This window comes from Scyliorhinus canicula, chromosome 13 (genome assembly GCF_902713615.1).
Source record: "Scyliorhinus canicula chromosome 13, sScyCan1.1, whole genome shotgun sequence".
NCBI classification, from domain to species: Eukaryota; Metazoa; Chordata; class Chondrichthyes; order Carcharhiniformes; family Scyliorhinidae; genus Scyliorhinus; species Scyliorhinus canicula.
The window spans coordinates 144148026-144168643 of record NC_052158.1 but is presented as its reverse complement, the minus strand read 5'-3'; the positions used below and the strand labels follow the sequence as shown (position 1 = coordinate 144168643).

The following is a 20618-nucleotide window of genomic DNA, read 5'->3' as shown; positions in this document are numbered from 1 at the left end:
GAATACATAATAAGGCAACACAAGATATACAATGTAACTACATAAGCATTGGCATCGGGTGAAGCATACAGGGTGTAGTGTTAATGAGGTCAGTCAATAAGAGGGTCATTTAGGAGTCTGGTGACAGTGGGGAAGAAGCTGTTTTTGAGTCTGTTCGTGCCTGTTCTCAGACTTCTGAATCTCCTGCCCGATGGAAGAAGTTGGAAAAGTATTCCACTATAACCAATGTAACCTCAAGGTTCTACATATCTCTCTCTCTCTCTATTACCATTCAGCTGTCTGACCAACCAACCCTTGGGCTCCCAAGTAAAAATAACAAGGCTGCGGTATTTGCAGCAATCCTTATTAGACATGCTAAGTAACTGCTCCTTCTAGGCTTTCTGTGCCAGTTTTCAGCCAATTTGATTCACTCCACACACTATCAAGAAACAGCTAAGTGTTCTGGATACAGCAAAGGCCCCACAAACATGCTAGGTGTATTGCTGAAGGTCTGGGCTCCCATATCTAGCAGTGCCTCTTGCCAACCTGTTTCAGTCCAGATGTAGCGATGCCCCGGTGACACAGTAGTTAGCACTGCTGCCTCACAGCGTCAGGAATCTAGATTCGATTCCGACCTCGGTGGAGTTTGCACGTTCTCCCCGTGTCTGCGTGGGTTTCTTCCGGCCGCTCCAGTTTCCTTCCACAGTCCAAAGATATGCAGGTTAGGTGGATTGGCCCTGCTAAATTGCCCCTTTGTATCCTACGGTGAGGGTCAGTGTAGACTCAATGGGCGAATGGCCTCCTGCAGTGTAGGTATTCTATGAAAATGGAAAATTGCGACGTGCCATGTTCAAAAAATGCACGACAACCAAAAATTCCAATGGACCAATCATAGAATAGGCCCAGGCTAGGTATTCTGTATGGGTGGCTCACCTCCTGGTTCCACCCCTGTCCCCGCCCCACGACAGCACTGTCAGCAATATAATTGCATGCTCTCCACTTACCCGGATGGTGTTGCTGCAATAACACCAGCTCCAAACCATCCATCGCAAAGCAATCCACTGACTGACACACACTGCCCCAGTTTAAACATCCACTAGCGGCTTCCAGAGGCTGAACTCTGTCTCTAACAGCATCAAATCACCTAGGCTTCTTCTTTGGCACCTCTCGAACCTACATTCTTCACCTCATAGAAGCACAAGAGCAGTAAATGCACAGGGCAGTCATCTCCAAATTGCCCTGCAAGTGATACCGGCGTTCCTTTATTGTCACTAAGTCAAAATCCTGAAACTCTGCTCAATATCATTCTGCAGATATTCCATGGACTGCAGAACCTCAAAAAACACACCACCACCTCTAGGGTAACTAAGGCTGGACAATAAATGATGACCATGTCAGCAATGCAGATATCCCAGGAATGTCACAGTTCCTTTCTTAACATTTTCAATGAGTTTACAATGCGAATAGTGCAAACAACAGAATGATGAATCAAGCATTCATTGGATCAGTAACTTCCTCAACTGGAACTGTTGGGAGTCAGTCACGAGAATGCCCTCGTGACCACTAGATTTAGGCTGATGTGCTCGGTGAATATTGTGATGAGACTCTTTGAGAATTTACAACCACTGGAAGACATTTCAGACGTTTTAAAAAGAATGTATGAAGCTACAGCACCCTGAAAGTTTGAGCTGAGTAAAGGATCCTAACAACGTCCGAGAACAGCAAGAAGATCTCGTACTTTAGTTCACCGAGCTTCCTTGCCTTGCATGTTGGGAACCTATTTACAGCCTGTTTAACAACTACATTTTTTTCCAAGCAATAAAAGTTGCGAGCAAAAGAGAATTGGTCCAACAATCCTACCCCACACAATCAGGATGCCTCAAGTATAGGGCTCAATCTACCGGCCGCGTCACGCCAGGCATGAAAACAAATGGGCCGGTTAGATAGCGGGAGAGGCCGAAATCGGCAACCACACTGGGCGCCTATCAGTTTCAGATTTAGCCAGCCCGCTCCCGATGGCGAGATCCAGATCCTGGTGTGGCGAGAAACCAATCATCAATTACAAACAATCTATATCCTATTAATGGGAAGGACTCCCGTGATCTAACCGCCTCTGTAGCGGGTGGTCACATGGGCATCGTTCTGTAAACCTATTTAAGATGGTGAAGTTAGTGTAATGGCTGCTGTGCGGATCCAAGGAGGGGAGTAGCCATCTTCGGAATCAGCAGTCAGCCCGGGGGCACCAAGGCAGCTGCCTCGGTGCTCAGGGGGAGAGGGGGTGGGTGGGGCAGTCCCTGGTGCAGGGGGAGGGGTGCAGGCTTGGTCGGGAGTGGGTAGGCCACCACCATTGAGGGGGTTGGCCCTGGTCCGGGGATGAGGGCGCAGTCCCTCCTTGTGCGCCATGCCACCCCGCGGATTGTGTATGGCCATAACGGTGGCACCTCCAGCTGCTGCCTGCCAATCTGACCGAACACCCTGGTGACAGAGCCCCGTCCGTGGCAATATGGTGATGGTCACTTAAACTCTCACTGACCCTGGAGGCTGCTGGCTGCACGGCTGAAGGCTATTGCTAATGGGGAATTGGGTACATGTGCCATGAAGCAGGTGGTTGTAACTGTCCAGCATCCCGATCAGGCCATGAGGCCTGGACACATACTGAACTCCAGAGACACCAACACGACAGAGGCAGCAGCCAACATTAGAAGACACAGCACTGAGGAGATCCCCACAACCAGAGGGTCGGTGTGTGGTTCAGGGACAGAACAGGCACCCAATCCAGGTAACGTTTCTAGTGGGTTTGTGGGGTACAGGGTCTGGGGGGTCAGTGCCCAGGGGACCCTGTTGTAGCCGGGGTTACGGGTGCAGGGCATGTTGGATGGCTTCCTGAGGGATGGCACAGGATATGAGGGTGGGGGACATTTCAGGGATCCAAGACTACTGGGGTGGAAGCCACAGCTGATGGTGTGTCTTATCCTCTCCAATTCTCTGCAGATATTACACTATGGGTGATATCCTGGACCTCGCGGAAGTCGCCCTCATGGTGGCATTGGCCAGGCGACCAGACGCTGGTGAAGGTGGCAGCTGCAGTTTCGACAGAGGCTTAAGGCAGTGGCCCATGTCCAGGGCCCTGCCTCACATCCTAATGACCAGGCTGCCTATTAGGCAGGAGGGTGGGGGGGGGGGGGGGGGGGGGGGGGGTGGGTGGGCGAGACCCGGGGACCCAGAGGGAGAGGCTGGCAATGGCCCAAGTTGGTCCTTTGAACTGATGATGGACATCGTGTGCCACAGGAGGCTTCGCCTCAAGGACACGGTGTGCCACCTGTGCCAGGTCCTTGTGGACTTGGCAGCACATGGAGGAGGATGATACCTACTCCCAGTTGCCGTCAAGGTCACCGCAGCACTGAACATCGACCCTCAGGATCATTCCAGGGCACAAGCGGGAACTTGTGTGGCATATCCCAACCAACAGTCCACAAGCACATTAGTGAAGTCACGGGTGCCCTGTTATCGGGCAGCTGGCTAGATAAACTTTGACCTAGACCAAGCCCAGCCAGCAGGATTCTCCGCCATCAATGGGATGACCCAGGATCCACCAGGGGGTAATAGATGGCAGGCATGTCGCCTTGCACACACCGGGCGGTCCATGAGCACCCTGATTAACAGGAAGGAGTTCCACACCCTAAACATCCAATTTGTGTGCGACCACCACCTGAAGACCATGAACGTGTGTGCACGCTTCCCAGCAGTGTTCATTTTTCAGTAACGTCCTTGGGCAGTCGGAGATCCCCTGCATCTTCAAAGGGCACCTAGGGTGACCGGCTGGCTCTTGGGTGATAAGGGGTACCCGAATAGGACCTGGCTATTGATGCCAGTATGGCAACTGGTGACCGATGCAGCGACCTGATATAATGAGGCCCACATGACTACCCGGGCTGTCATTGAGTGGTGCATCGGACTGCTCAAGGTAAGGTTCCAATGCCTCGACTGCTCCGGTGGCACACCTCCCGCTTTGTGGTGGTCTACTGTGCCCTACACAACCTGGCACAGCAGCGGGATAATGTGTGGAGGAGGAGGAGCCAGACCAGGAGGTGCTGGAGGACGAACCCGAGGGACCAGCCTGAGGGTGGAGGACAGGCGGCAATGGTCCGACCTGCCCAGAGAACCAGGGGGGCTGGTTTAGCTCAGTGGGCCAGACAGCTGGTTTGTGATGCAGAACGAGGCCAGCAGCGTGGGTTGAATTCCCGTATCGGCTGAGAATTCTGAATTCTCCCTCTGTGTACCCGAACAGGTGCCAGAATGTGGCGACTAGGGACTTTTCACAGTAATTTAATTACAGTGTTAATGTAAGCGCACTTGCGACAGTAAAGATAATTTAATATTTATTTATCCTCACCAGCTTCACATAGGATGTAGCTTCGTTCATCATCTCTCCCCTTCCCACCCATGCCCCCCACCTGTGTCTCCCTCCCACGCCTTTCCCTACCCTCTCCTCCCTGACTATCAACCCATTAACCACACACACCTCCACACCCCTGTCCCCCCCTCCCAGGGCCTGAGTTCCATCATTCCAGGGAGATGGGGCCTATATCGGCACAGTGTACAAGGCAGTGTACAAGTACAATTGCTAACCCGCTGTGAGCTGAGCTCCGATGCTCCTCAATCTATACCATTGTCTGACTCCTGTCTGTCTGAGTGCACGTTCACACCAGCACGTGGGGGGCGTGGCCAGTCTTGTAGCTGGGAGCCTGGGGGGCTGAGGCCGGGAGAGCACAAATGGAAATATCCGGCGATTCCCGCTCGCTACCACACTTTGAACTAATTCAGTTAGATCGCGCCCACAGTGATTAGACAGTTCAGACTCGCCGCCTCAAATTAGAGGAAAAAAATAGCTTGTGTACTTCATCACGGGTTCAAGACCTATTCATGATGTTCAAGAAGACAGCTCATCACCACATTCTCAGGGACAGCTAGGGTCGGCAAGAAAGTTGACCGAACAAGTGACCCCCGTATTTCATAAATGAATTTAAAAGATGAATACTATACATTCGTAATGCTACATTGTTGGAGCTGTTGACCTCCACTGGAGATATTTTGTTCTCCCCCTTGCTTATGGGGGTATTTTACTATTGCTTTTGCTCAGACTTCCCACCTCTTTTCAAATGGCCGCCAGATACAAGAACAAGACTTTGTCTGACAAGGGGTCTGGGAGGACTCCTCGGTGACATCACAGTCTGAAATGGTGCTTTTATCTGCTCTGCATGGATAATTACAACTAAAGTTTTAGCCATTCGCACACCAATGGGTATTGGTTGAAAGTAAATTGATTGACCATTTTTAAAAACTATTCTTCTTGAATTATCCTGAAATGAAATGAAAATCGCTTATTGTCACAAGTAGGCTTCAAATGAAGTTACTGTGAAAAGCCCTTCACCTACAATTAGAATCTCACTGAAAACCTGCTCTCAATGAAGGGGTGTCTCACTCCTATAAGAGTCAGATGCATGCTGCAGTCCCGTTGATGCCCAGAACAGCTACCACTACACAGCGTCATGGCTGCCAATGGTGGAGCGATTAAAATAGGCCAGAAGTGGGAGTTCACAGTGATCTCTGAGGTTACTAAGATAGGAAACAAAGTGGGGGTGTCGTCGGATCATGTACCGTTATTGGGCAAGAGGTGGTGGGCGAATGGTTCTTAGTATGAGGTAGGAAGAGCTGAAGGAAGGGCTGCAAGTAGAATAGTGGAATGGTTCAGTTTGGAAGTCAGAAAGGGGTGAACACAAGCTTCAGCAGAAGATGGGCAGGGGCATGAGAGGTGCCATGTTGCGGAGGTTGAAATAGACAGCCTTGCCTAATGACAAATAAGCTTGCCTGTCCTAAACATCACCCCCCCCCCCCCCCCCCCCCACCACTCCTTCCCCAGCAGATGTCGTTTCTCTGTAGACAGACTTCTGCCACTTGACGAAACAGTAATTCTTTGTGAGATCATAGAATCATCGAATTTACAGTGCAGGAGGAGGCCCAGCGAGTCTGCACCAGCCCTTGGAAAGAGCACCCCACCTAAGCACACACTTCCACCCTATCCCCGTACCCCAGTAATCCCACCTCACCTTTTTTTGGACATTAAAGGCAATTTAGCATGCCCAATCCACCTAACCTGCGCACCTTTGGACTGTGGGAGGAAACCGGAGCACCCGGAGGGAACCCACGCAGACAGGGGGTGAAAGTGCAAACTCCACACAGGCGGTCACCCGAGGCTAGAATTGAACCTGGGTCCCTAGAGCTGTGAGGCAGCAGTGTCAACCATTGTGCCAACGTGCCGCCCAGCAAGTCCTTCAGGAGGGCATCACAGCACGTTGAGTCAGGGATCCTACGCTACCAAGCAGGTGTGACTATTTTGTTTCCTTAGTCCAAAGTGCTTTGAGGCTAATGGTGGTGCCCTGGCTGAGATAATCTAACTCATTACGGACTGCAAATTGTCCCTGAACCCTGCTGGTTGGCATGGATCAGTCCTGGCTTCCAGTGGTGTGGAATAGCTCTGTTTACATAATGAGTACAGATTGTACAGTACTCCCTGTGATTAAATTTCACATCCTTGCTCAGGACATTCAAGCAGAAAATTTTCCTTCCAATTTACCAGAATGAGAATGCTTGTTTTTTTTTTGCCTAACTTAAAATGTCACATTTAAGTAGTGAGGATGAAGTTCGCCTTGACAGTGGATACAATTTAACTCTTTTAAAGTTACAATTCAGCATATTTTGGTGATCCTACTTACTGTGAGTCCAATGCTCACCCCAGACAACTTCCCAGTCCAGCTTTCACACACCACTGTGTGATACAGCACAGCAGCTGTCAGCTCTTGTAACCTGCAGCAAATTCAGAACGGCGAACCTTACCGATAGCCCTTCCACCAATCAACAGCACTGTGTGTTACATGGAGAGAGTGTTGTCCTAGATTGTTGTCCTACATTCCTGAAAATAAAGCCCGGTTTATAGTATTAACACCCGAGCCCCTTCTGACTGCGGGCAGAGATGAATCAGGCTGCAGGGAATGTCACGTGAAGAGGGATTCTGCTGCCTATTCAAACAACTGCCAGTAAATCTTCATTTGTGGCCAACCCTCTATCATAGCATAATTGTGCTTGCCACCTGTCAGGTTAAATAAAACCTAACGCTCACAGGTTTTATTGCTTCAGAAGGACCTGCTAGACTGGTTATACCTACAAAAAAGCAATGAAGTCCAGGATTATATTCATCAGCTTGTGCTGATAAACTGGATGGTGTTTGGTGCGCTTAGAGGAAGAGCAAAGTTGATTTGATTGGCCGTGAAAGCTTCAGGAGACCCGGAGGTTGTGGAAGGCACTATACAAATATAAGTCTTTCACTATCTACTGACATCTGCCAGATTGACTGGCAAAATGAAAACAGAAAGAGATTTTGGTAAAATGCCATTTCTCAGTAAGGAGTTATTTTAATAATTTACTGGATGCAAGCGTCATTGGCTAGGCCAGCAATTATTTCCCATCTCTAGTTGCCCTTGAGGAGGTGGTGGTGAGCTGCTTTCTTGAACAACTGCAGTCCATGTGATGTAGGCACATCCACAGTGCTGTCAGGAAGGGAATTCCAGGATTTTGGGCCCAGCGGCAATGAAGGAACAACAATATATTTCCAAGCCAGAATGGTGAGATATTTGGAGGGGAACTTCCTGGTGATGTCCCCATGTGTCTGCTGTCCTTGTTTGAGATGGCAGCAGAAGTGGGTTTGGAAGGTGCTGTCGAAGGAACCTTGGTGAGTTAGTGCAGTGCATCTTGTGGATGGTACATCCGCTGCTGCTACTGTGCGTCAGTGGTGGAAGGATTGAATGTTTGTGGAAGTGGTACCAATCAAGAGGGCTTCTTTGTCCTGGATGGTGTCGAGCTTCGAGTGTTGTCGGAGCTGCACTCATCCAGGCAAGTGGAGAGTATTCCATCACACTCCTGACTTGTGCCTTGTAGATGGTGAACAGGTGTTGGGGTGTCAGGAGATGCTGCCAGACCTGCTGCGATTTCCCAGCATTTTCTCTTTCGCTTCAGATTCCAGCATCCGCAGTAATTTGCTTTTATCAGGAGGTGAGTTACTCGCCGCAGGATTCCTAGCCTCTAATTTGCTCTTGTAGCCAGAATATTTATGTGGTTAGTCAAGTTCACTTTCTGGTCAATGGTAACTCCCAGGATGTTGATTGTGGGTGATTCAGCGATGATAATGCCATTGATTATCAAAGTGCGATGGTTAGATTCTCTTTTGTTGGAGATGGTCATTGCCTGGCACTTGTGTGGTGTGAGTGTAACTTGTCACTTGTCAGCCCAAGCCCCAATATTGTCCAGGTCTTGGTGCATTTGGGCATGGACTGCTTCAGTATCTGGGGAATCATTGCTGGACATTGTGAAATCATCAGCGCACATCTCCATTTCTGACCTTATGGTGGGAAGGTCATTGATGAAGCACATGAAGATGGTTGGGTCGAGGACATTACCCAGAGGAACTCCTGCAGTGATGCCCTGGAGCTGAGATGATTGACCTCCAACCACCACAACCATCTTCCTTTGTGTCAGGTATGACAGCAGGTAGTTTCCTCCTGATTCCCATTGACTCCAGTTTAGCTAGGGTGCCTTGATGTCAAGAGAAGAGGTATGGATGATATCAGAGTGTGACCCACAAGACAAGAACTTTGGGAGAAACTATATAATAGAATCGTAAATGGTGGATACCGTGGGGAGGGGGTGCCCGTTAGATTTTATGTACAAATGTGATAGCTGAACAAAACAAATAGTCGCATGCAAATGAGTCAATAATGCAGTTAAGTGTTGAAAGACAATGATCTCTGATTGCTCCATGTTCCAGTAAGTATTTAGGATTCTTCCATTGTCATTGTAATGGCAGAAAACATTTTTGAAACAAAAATGAATTGCAAAAACTCAGTTTCCAGACCTTTCAACGGTTACCATTACTAGAAACTCTCTCTCTCTCCCCCCCCCCCCCCCCCCCCCCCCCCCCAAGACTTTATGGCAGGCTTTTGATAAAACACACAATAGCAGCAACAGAACAACTTTTCTTCATGTCTATTGGCCAATGGTGTTATTTGTCACTGGTTCACCATGACTGAATAAGACAAAATTTATTTTTATTATATTCGATTTCAGGACTTTGAACTTGGTCTATGGAGGTGAATCCATCCATCTCAGGTGAAAGTGACTCAATGAAGGAGAGACGTTCATGGATTTGTGTTCACCAGCCTTTTTCACATTGAGGAATATCCAAATGGGAAAATAAATCACTGGGCGTGTCCCTGAGTACTCCTGATACGTGTGACTTAACAGGTGGAGGTAAAGAGGGAAATGACGGTGTAGTGATGTCATTGGAGTAATCGAGAGACCCAGGTTAACGCTCTGGGGTCACCAATAGGGACTGGTGGAATTTAAATTCAAATAATGAATCTGCAATATAAAGGTAGTTTCAGTAACGGTGACCATAAAACTATCATCGATTGTTGTAAAAACCACAGTAGCACAATGGGTGGCACGGTAGCACAGTGGTTAGCAGTGTAGCAGGGACCCGGATTCGATTCCCGGCTTGTCTGTCTGCACTGTCTGTGCAGAGTCTGCACATTCTCCCTGTATCTGCATGGGTTTCCTCTGGGTGCTCCGGTTTCCTCCCACGAGTCCCAAAAGATGTGTTTGTTAGGTGAATTGGACAATCTGAATTCTCCCTCTGTGTACGCGAACAGGCGCCGGAATGTGGCGACGAGGGGATTTTCACAGTAACTTCATTGCAGTGTTAATGTAAGCTTACTTATGACATTAATAAAGATTATTATATTATTATATTGGCAACCTGGGTTCACTGATGCATTTTAGAGAAGGAAATCTGCCATCCTTACCTGGTCTGGTGTACATGTGTTTCCAGGCCCAGTCCCTTAAGTGCCCTCTGAAATGGCCTAGCAAGCATCTCAGTGCAAGGGCATTTAGGGATGGGGCAACAATTGCTGGCCTTGCCATGGACCCACACCCATGAAAGAATTTTAAAAAGGCCCATGCACTCTTCCATGAATCACATTCGGCAGGATTCGCCGTTCCCCATCGCTGATATCGTAATCAGCGCTCGGGCGGAGAATCCCTTCCGACGCTGAAATCCGGGCTGCATTGGCACATGACCCGAAGGCCCTCCCCCAATGCTCCGCCCCCAATGGTTGATGTGTGGTCTCAGCAGTCGGGAACCTGGCGTGGCGCTGCGGACTATACCCAGCGTCGCCACAGTCAGCTGGGAGCTGGGTGGCGTGGTGGGGCATGGCCAGTGGGTGGCCAAAGGGGCACTAGTTGGCAGATTGGGTCCGCTCACGGCCGGAGACGTGTGTTATGGAGCAGCCACGCACCCTGCCTTTCTCCAGCCATTTATATCATGGGAGCCGGGATTTTACTCAGTGTGGCTGCTAGCCCCTTACCGGTCGCAGGAACGGGACGGTTCGGCGCTGATTTTGGAGCCGTAAAACACCCCAGTTCCCACGCCGGTGTTGGCATTTAGCCTGAAAAACGGTGAACCCAGCCCAGAATCTTTACAGTGCAGGAGGCCATTCGACCCAATCGAGTCTGCACTCGGTTGCCTGAAAGAGCATTCTACTCAATACCACTCTCCTGCCTTAAGACAAATAGAGGAATTCTCCCAGTGTCCTGGCTGATGATTTATTTCCCCCTCAGCATTATTAGGAGGAAGCCGTCACAAATCTAAGGGATGATCGAAGCAATTCTTGTGCCAATCTATTCTCAAAGTTTCCACCTTCTTTCATGTCGAACTTGTCAATGGTATGTTTTCAAAAGGTATCAGAAACCTAATAACATGATGTGCAAAGTATTTATTCTCTATTTACTCCCAAATTACGTGTGTTTGTCTATTAGCACTATTTTAAAAGGTATAATGCCATCATTCCTGAATTATTAAATATTATGGATATAAAAGATCAGCAGATAACATCGTTCCCTTAAGATTTTCCACAATATTTTTAGCCGCTGAGTTGCTCTGTCCAAACTATTAGACAAGCACGCCCTGAGAACATTAGAAATGTATTCCAGTTAGTATCACTTAACAAACTGGCAGCCACAGCTTGGTCAGCTGATTTGGAATGACATCTCTCAATCCTATTACTTGGTTTAATTCCATCCCACCCCATGGACGCTAGCTATCACATTTCTCCATCTGACTGCAAAAAACAATGTAGAATGTTTCGCTTCCAATCGGCCCTTCTTCGTTACCACATAAGTGCAATCAATCCCCTTGCCGAACATTTCTAGGAACAGCGGTTACATCAGAGGTGTTATTTTTGCTACAGTACCATTTGAAAAGCTATATAGTGATTTGGGTAGCAAATCGCAGTGGGTACAAAACAAAGAAAAAGAATGGGCAAAAGGGAGAACGGATGAGCCACTGAATGGGTAAATCAGGACAGTTCATTCTGTCTGAAAGGCTCGGTTATAAGCTCACTCGTATAATGATTTATATTGGTAAAAAGGTTGCATAGAATCATAGAAAGTAGCAGTAGGCTGTTCGAGCCAGCTCTGCCATCCAACATGATTGGTACAGTAGCACAGTGGTTAGCATTGTTGCTCTACAGCACTGGGGTCCGGGTTTGATTCCCGGCTTGGGACATTGTCTGTGCGGAGTCTGCATGTTCTCCCCGTGTCTGCGTGGGTTTTCTCCCGGTGCTCCGGTTTCTCTCCCACAAGTTCCGAAAGACATGCTTGATAGGTGAATTGGACATTCTGAATTCTTCCTCAGTGCACAAGAACAGGTGCCGGAATGTGGCGACGAGGGGATTTTCGCAGTAACTTCATTGCAGTGTTAATGTTAGCCTACTTGTGACACTAATAAAGATTATTATTAATATAGGGCGGCACGGTAGCACAGTAGTTAGCACTGTTGCTTCACAGCTCCAGGGTCCCAGGTTCGATTCTCGGCTTGCGTTACTGTATGTGCGGACTCTGCACGTTCTCCGTGTCTGCGTGGGTTTCCTCCACACAGTCCAAAGATTAGGTGGAGGTTAGGTGGATTGGCCATGGAAAATTGCCCTCAAATGTCCCAAAAAAAGGTTAGGTGGGATTGCTGGGTTACGGTGATAGGATGGTGTGGGCCTCAGTAGGGTGCTTTTTCCAAGGGCCGGTGCAGACTTGATGGGCCAAATGGCCTCCTTCTGCACTGTAAATTCTATGATTCGTGGTTCTTCCTCCATCATACGCAGGCACTCTCCCCATATGCCTCGACACTTTCAGAGTCTTGAAATCTATTTCCTTCTTAAATATATTCAGTAATTTGGCTCCCACAGCTTTTCTATGATCGAGAATTCCACAGGTTTATCACTCTCCAAGTGAAGACATTTCTCCTCATCTCGGGTAGGACCTACATGTGTCCTGAGACTGTGAACCCCCTTGTTTGAGATCCTCCGGCCAGAAGGCAACATTTTTAAATATCCCAATGATGGAACTTCAAGGCAGTTTGATCGTTGCTAATGTAGGGAGTTCAGTGCCCAACAGAAAATTGAGTGGTCGCGAAAATGGAAATGTCAAATTTCCATGTCAAATGTCAAAGGCGATTGGTAAAAGAGGCAAAAGCAATTTATGAAAATAAATTTCACACAGCGAGTAATTTAGGGTCTGAAATGCATTGCCTAAGTACGTGCTGGAAGCAGGTTGAAGTGAGGCATTGAAGTGAGAATCAGATGATTATTTATAACGTGATTGTAAGAAATAATGTGCAGGGATACAGGGAGAAGTCAGGAGAATTCTCCGGGCACCAAAAATCGGTGTCACCAGGGAGTACGGCGCACTGCCGGGGGGCCATTGTCCGAGGCCCACTCTGACATTCTCCGCCCCCAACCGTCCGAGTTCCCGACGACATGGAACTAATCTGCTACAGCCGGTCGGAATGCTTGCGTGGCGACTGCGGACTCAGTCCGCGGCCGCCCTGGTCGGGGACGGGCGGATCGGAGGCCAGGGGAGGCCTGATAGGCAGCCGGGGAATTAATGTGCGGGGTTTGAGGGTCGGGCAGGCGGCCGATCGGGGGATAACCTTTATGGGTCTACCTCCGTGGTCCGAGTCCATCACGGAGCACGGCCGTTGGAGGCCGCCGCCATGCGCATGCGCGGCCTCTGACCCAGAAGTGCGGGGGGGGTCCCTTATCTGCAGCAAAAGCTGCGAGATTTACTCCGGGTCCCTGCTAGCCCCCTGCAGGGCTGGGAATTCATTTGACTTTCTTCCAGGATTTTCAGGAGTAAAAGTGCCCCGTTTTGATGCTGGCTTGGGGACATAGTTTCAATGATGGAAAATCCAGCCCCATGTACCTCATGTTAATTGTGAATATGTTAGAATAGAAGAGAAATATTTTAAACTGTTCTATTTTTCTGACTTTGTATAGTAAAGTTTGGTTTGTTTCTCCTTTGTGCTACATTACAACTACTGTTGGATGTATCCAAATTTCACATGTACAATGGGCGGGATCTTCCTGCCTCGCTGGATGCAGACCCATTGCCCAGCAGTGGTGGGTGCGGACAAGGGGAAACCTTGATGACAGTGGCTGGAAGCGTTTATGATTTAGCCTTAAGAACCGAGGCCTGCAAGTGCTCAGAGCCCAAATGGGCGTCTGCCAACTACACAATTTGGCAGGAACTTCGCACAAACTGCACAACTCTCTCATGAAAGTCCCCAAGGATTATTCAAAGGAGAGCTTTTCCATATCAGGATTGGAGCTCTCAGACAGCATTGAAGGGGTGGCCATTGATGCCTTTTCTTCCCCTATAGTTGGCAAAGAAACCTACCTTCGCTCATTGCAGGGTCTCCATAAAATAACAGCTCTCAAGGACAGCACCGAAGAAAGCTGAAGGAACCGTTATAAAAAGAGGAGCTCAGGTTATGCGTCGCTGTCACAATTCACTACTTGCACCATTGTCAGCATTTTAAAAGATATTCCTTCCAACCCCCTCCCCATGTTCCCTCAAATGAAAAAAACTACCTTTACATATATGTCCTCAGAAATCTCTTTAATTCCCTTTTGAATATACATGCAGCATTTGAAAATGTAACTTTGCCAGTAATCTACACAAGATAGAAGTATTGTTACTGCATTTACTAAAAATAGAACTTACATTTACAGTGCCTTTCATGATCTCAAAACGCTAAGGCATTTGATGGGCAGTTAACTGCTATTCAGAGTGTAGCCACGAGTAGTCGGGCTGTGCGCAGCAAAATCGCACAAACAGGTGTGCGGTAACGATTAAATCGTATTATTTTTATGTTGCTTGAGGGTAATTACTGGTGTCATGTGAGAGTACGTTTAAGAAATGGGTGTTTGTAAATGGGTGTGTACATAAATACCTGTAATGAGAGTACCTTTGAGAAATGGGTGTTTACTACTGCACTGACGTCAGAGAGTGGGTGGCGCTGGGCTGTCCGTCAGCTTTTTACTTTCGTTTTAGGTTGTTTGTTGCAGGGTGTGTTTTAGTTTCGTTTTCAGTGCGGGAGCCATACAGAGCAGCTGCACTGTTGATCTCTCTGCCATCAAAAGACTGTCTCTTGATCATTTGGTGAATTCAGAATTATAAATGTTTTCAGTAGCGATTGTAACCTGATGTGCTTCTGTTAAAGGTTTTGTTTTTAAGTCGTATGGATGTTAAAAGGAAAGCTTAAAGGATTACTTAGTGTTGTAGTCTTTGGGGGTTGTATGCGAATTAATGGTTGCTGAGATGTTCTCTGTATGTTTTAAAAAGGTTAACTTGAGTTCATAGAATAAACATTGTTTTGTTTGTAACAATACTTTTCCATTTCTGTTGTACCGCACCTGTAGAGTGGGCCGTGTGCTCCCCATACCCCAATCTATTAAAAGTTGTGGGTCAGGTGAATTCCATGATACACTTTGGGGTTCTCTAAACCCTGGCCCATGACACTGGCCAGGACCCTGGAGAGAGCTCAGGAGGTATCCTGATAATACATGCTGAGCGGAAATATTTGCAGCCATGACACCCAATCGGATTCCCCCAGTTGTCTCACACCTCAGGTTGGGCGTAACAGTAGGTCTAGCTGCATAAATGCAGGCTACCGACATGGAACCTCGCTGCCAGCCACACAGATCAGGAAACTGCAGTGGAAGGGCAGCACGGTGGCGCAGTGGTTAGCATTGCTGCCTCACGTCACCGAGGTCCCAGGTTCGATCACGGCTCTGAGTCACTGTCTGTGTGGAGTTTGCACGTTCTCCCCATGTTTGTGCGGGTTAGGTTAGGTGGATTGCAGGTGTGAGGTTAGGTGGATTGGCCACGCTAAATTGCCCCTTAATTGGAAAAAATGGTGTAATCTAAAATTACTTCTAAAAAAAGGAAACTGCAGTGCATTGTTCAGGATATTCTTTCCAATCATATTAAGGGACAATCATGGGCATTGCAGCCCCTATTCCGGATGTGTGCACCCGGAGGGGATATTACCCAACAATAGCATGCATTTGTAATTCCGACCCTTATATGCCTAAAATGGTTTGGTGTGTAGATAATGAGGGCAGGCTGGTTTATCAACTGGATTCCATCAGTTTTTTTGCGAGATCTCATCCACTCTGACAAATGATTACGATGTTAGCCATGAGTCTGTGGTCGCAGTCTTGAAGAGCAAAGCCGTAGATTCAAGTTCCAGGTCAGAAATATGAACATAAAATTGAGTTTGACACTCCAGTACAGTGCTGTACGAACGGAGCGTTCTGCAGTCAGAGCTGCTGCCCTTTGGGTCAGACAAACTGAGTCTGGCCTCTCAGGTGGGCATTAAGATCCAATAGAAATATTTTGAAGAAAACACAGGGCAATACTTCCCCAGATGCCCTAGGTAATGTAACTAAAACAGGTTTTGTGGTTCTGGGGGAAATTTGTTTTCCACACATTGGCTGCTTTATATATATATATATATATATATATTTAATTAAAAATAAACTTTCTGCATTTCGGGACATCCTGAGATTGTGAAAGGCGCTATATAAATGCAAACCCTTTTTTTTTTTGTTGCATCGATCCAGTAGCTTTTAAACATTGGTAGTTTGCAATACAGTTCGGAGAGGTTATGCAGTGCAGTTGAATATGCAAGATAATTAAATCCATGGGAAGATATATTCAGTGAATAAATTCAACAATTTCAAATCAGTAAGTTTATTTTGTGGGTAAAGTGCCTATGAGACAGATGGTCAGCAGGTTATTCACATCACAAATACCACAATGGGTGGAGAAAGTCTTCGGTTCTACGTAACAATCCTGCAAGGTACTGGTTATGTACAGTGCACAGACATCCCATCTCCAGGTTTTTTTTTCCACACCGTTAAGTCTCAAAGATAGAAATTACTTTTTCTCCCAGTGGAAAAGGGGTAAAAGTGTTTTCTTTGTAAAGTCGATGGGTGGGGAAGGATGGGGATGGGGATGGGGGGGGGGGGGGGGGGGGGGGGGGGGGGGGGGGGGGGGTGCTGGGAGGAGGGGGCTGTAGTTATTGCTCTTCATGCATGTGAAGCTACTTCAAACATCTGTAAAATACTGCGAGCACTGTTAAACTCAGTGTCTATAACACGGTTCAAAAATGTAATTAAGTCTGTTTACTTAAGTTAAGCCAAAAGCCTCCTGGAGGAGCATTACAGCAGTGTGTCCATGTGCAAAATATTGAATACCGGGAAGAGATTTGCTTCAGGTGTTTGAAAGACGAGGTTCATGGGCTTTTGCCATATTCTTACCACAGATGTTCATCACTGAGGTGACAGCCAGATAGCGACACCAATTTCAACACCATGCCACTAACAGGTTAAGTACAAACCAGTCATGCACTGAACTCCAGCCTAGACGCGGTGGACCTTCTGTACTCAGTTCTCGCTGGGTAGCCACACGGGGAGTTCAGTCACCTGCCTTTAGTTCAAGTAGGCATCTAGCTTCTTTTGGATGTTCTCGAAAGAATCTACTCCCATGTAATCAGCTTGACCCTGTTCCCACTTTTTCCGGCGCTCTTCCGAGGACATCACTGGAGGGGGTGGGGTGAATGAAAGCTGGGAGACAGCCTCACTCAACTTTTCCTCCTATAAATTAGAACAGAAGGTTAACTGCAAAATTTAAATTGACAGAAAATACACCATTACACTGGAACAATTCTTCAAATTACATTAAAACGATTAACTAACTGTTTTGTACTGAAACGCTGCATTATATAACATTCGGACCCGCCAGTTAAGCTATGCTTTATTCCAACTCTGATCAGCGATTTAGCTTTGTACTGATCATTATTAGGTAGTAAATAAAATAGAAATAGAAAATTCTCCCATGCACTTGTCAGGTTTGACACATTGACTGTTAACTAAAGATGTCATGTACTTCACTAGCACAATCTTTAAACAGCATTTACGTCGATAGTTAGCAAGGACCTCCCCTGATAAAAGTGCACATAAGTTAGTTAACCAAGCCAAAGTTGAATGAGAACTGAATTTAGGGACAGGGACCTTTGAAGTTTAGCATACCTTCCTACAGAATGACAAGCCACAAGTGAAAGCCAGTGCATAGACCAAGCATGACAGCTGAAAGGTTGCCAGACATATTTGTGAAGACAGAGAAAAAGAGTCAATGTGGGAACTTGCACACATCAGTTTACTGCATACAACAACGGCTTCTCATCTCGACCGCCTTTCAGAGATCCGACATTTCAAGAGTTTTTAAAAAAAAACAAAATAACGGCAATGTTGAGGAGTCAGCTCAGTGGCACAGGCTTGGAATTTTAATGGCAACACCCAAGGACCAGGAAGTTAAGGGTCCGATTCTTTCTTCAGGCAACACCATAAAGGCTGCTGTAGTGAGTGGTCCCACATGGCAGAGGAGGGTGGAATATTGTCCGCCGGTCTGGGAGTCGGGATGGGGTGGGGGGGGGTGTGCTGGAGGGCGATCCGAGGGGAGGGTGGGAATGCGGCCACGTCGGCAGCAGCTGAAAAATTATCTTTTCAGGGAATGAGGGCGCCCATACTTATCCCGGGTCTGAAGAGGATGAAAGATTTATTTGGGCTTTTCTTTCCCAGCAGCCTGCAGCAGTCCCTTTTGAGGACGAATGGTTTGTGGCTCAGAGCCCAGTACAACCGAACGCTCCACCCAAGGGCACCTGTATTTCAGTCAGAGAGCGCCGCATCCAGCAATGGGCCCAGATTTGCAGCTGTTTCAACAGCCTGGCTCCTGTTTCAGGTGGCTGGGCTACAGATCTGCCCACATATTTTATCAGGAGGCCTTTCAGCTTTAAGGGGCTTATATCCCACCCATCCCTCTGTCCAACCCCCCCCCCCCCCCCCCCCCCCCTCTCTCCCCTCACTTCAAACTTCAAGCCGCCCGTTTTTCAGATGCAAAACAGAAATTTTCCTCAAGATTTTTTTACAAGAAGGTTTGGGGGGGCGGAGGGGGGGGGGGGGGGGGGGGAGGAGGTCAGCGCATCAGCATTTTGCTCGATTTGATGATTTGAGTAGATTTCCAGCACACGCATGAGTCAGATTGCGCCAGGGTTACACTGCCGCCCTTTTGTATTATTCATTTCATTGAAGTAGACACACATTCACTGCATGACACGGAGCAGAGATCAAGCAGCAGGCAGAAATTGGGCAGGGCACTTTTCTAGCACCATTTTCTTGAATATTCAACAAGGTATGAACTGGAACCCAAATCATTACTTGTCCAATTCACAAGCCTAAAATCAATAAATTAAAAGTCACCATTTAACTCCCACACATTAAGGGGTTAATTCATTCAACTTAGGCCAGTTGTTCCCAAACTGTGATACGGAAACGCTTGGGAGTACACAAGACATGTCTGGAGGGTATGCAAGAGAAACTGTCTAATGGCCGATTCTCCCTCCTTTTTTGAATTCATTATTTTTTCATGCTGAGTGCGTGTGTGTGTGTCTGCATAGAATAAACAAAAGTTCCCGGTACATGCCGAGGCACGTCGTGTGGTCCAGGGATGGGCCAATGGCTTTGTCACAGGAGAATGGGTCTTTGCCTTATTTGGTCAACAGCACACTCTTTGCGCTTCCTAGTGTGGGTCTGGGGCCTCAGCGGAGGGCCTGACCTCTTCCACACTATGTGGGAGCTGGCAGGGTCAGCCAGAGTAATGCACCATCCTGGAAGGAGAGACTTATAATGTCACTTACCCACCCTTATGCCTAGAGAAGCAAAATACCCTGCCAACAGATTGCCGCTTCCCAAGATGCAGGACCGCCGGCTAAAGATAGGCTTAATGGGGGCTTGGGGAGAAGGGGACGAATGGGAAGGGAAGGAATGGTGCCAACTGTTCCAGGTCACTGATCTCAACTGGGCTTTGGGAGACCCATGCCTTCAGACTGGCTTAGCCGCTCCCAAGAGAACTTCCTGGTTCCTTCGAGAATCTGCTGCCATTGATTAGTATAAAGGAGCTAGGAGGAGCTGGTGAGGCTGGCGGGTTCTTCAATAAGGATAATGCAAAACAGGAAACCCTGCTGAAAACTTCATCAAATCAGGTAAGAACGTTAGAGCGTTCATACTTTTTGTAAAATAAAAACCCCTTGATAGCACAGAATCAGAAACTCCACGGGTGGAATATTACCATGTTTTTTTCCAGAGTGTCAGGCTCAAACTGAAAACTGGTCCGTTTCCTTTCCAAATGTTGAGCCTCTTCTTAAAAAAACTGGGCAATTTTTCACCATCACTCTGGCGGGTAGGGACCTGACGGGGCTGGCACTAGGCTCCACAGAGATTGGCACGCCACCTTTTCAAGGGCACCCCGATCCGAACTGAAGTGGAACCTCCTGCCCTTCACCCTGGCCCACCCCCACCGGACAATCATCAGGGCTCCCTCCCCACCCCCATGGAAGTATCGTGGGCTTCCCCCTAACTCAGTGTCCAGCACCCCCCCCCCCACCCCCCCCGTTCCTGTGCCTGCAAGTTCCCCCTTCGCTATTCTTTCCACTAGCCTCCTACCACACATAGCTGAAACCTCCCTACCCATTGGCCTCCCTCGAGGGCCCACCCCTGGCTTTGCCTCCTGGCACAGGTTGGCAATGCCAGGTTGACACTGTGCCTCAGCCGCTGCCTGGGCATCCCCCTCCCCCCTGGGGGCTATACTTAATTTTGTGCCCATGGAGGGATCCCAATGTGTGAATCAGGTTTCAACATGATGTCACGTTGGCGAGGTTTGAATATTCAGTGGGGGGGGGGGGGGGGGGGGGGCGCGTGGGGGGCTGGATAATAAGATTAAAAGGTATCCAAATTCATTAAAATGCAGTTCTCGGCGTAAACCTCGTGACGCCACAGTGAGGGGGTTAGGAAAATTTTTTTTTTTTTTTTTAAATCGGGAACCGCATTCCCTCCAGAGAAAATAACGGGCGGGATTCTCTCACCCCGGGGCCGGGCCGGAGAATTGCTGTGCGTGAATTGTGCCACGCCGCCCCGACGCGATTCTCCGGAGACCGGAAAATCTACGCCCTTTAAAGGTTGTGTGCCATTGGCGCTGACATAGTCAGCGCGCGCCGGTCGGGGGCCATTCTACGCGCCCCCCCCCACCCACCCACCCCAACGATTCTCCGCCAAGCATGGGCCGAGTGACCGTACATA

At 48.1% G+C, this 20618-nt stretch overlaps 1 protein-coding gene across 2 annotated transcripts in view; it reads right to left on the bottom strand.

Annotated features, from left to right (window-relative positions):
• Positions 1-16595: 16595 nt before the first annotated feature.
• LOC119975871 (glycogenin-1-like) overlaps positions 16596-20618 on the bottom strand; it is a 101215-nt gene continuing 97192 nt past the window's right edge. The window contains exons 7-8 of one of the 2 annotated variants that reach the window (XM_038815758.1): positions 17517-17573; positions 16596-17081 (exon numbers count right to left, since the gene is read on the bottom strand). In XM_038815758.1, the coding sequence (XP_038671686.1) occupies positions 16917-17081; positions 17517-17573 (222 nt within the window). In that variant the 3' untranslated portion in view covers positions 16596-16916. The remainder of the gene's footprint in view (positions 17082-17516; positions 17574-20618) is intronic. The other variant, XM_038815759.1, reaches the window with a different exon arrangement.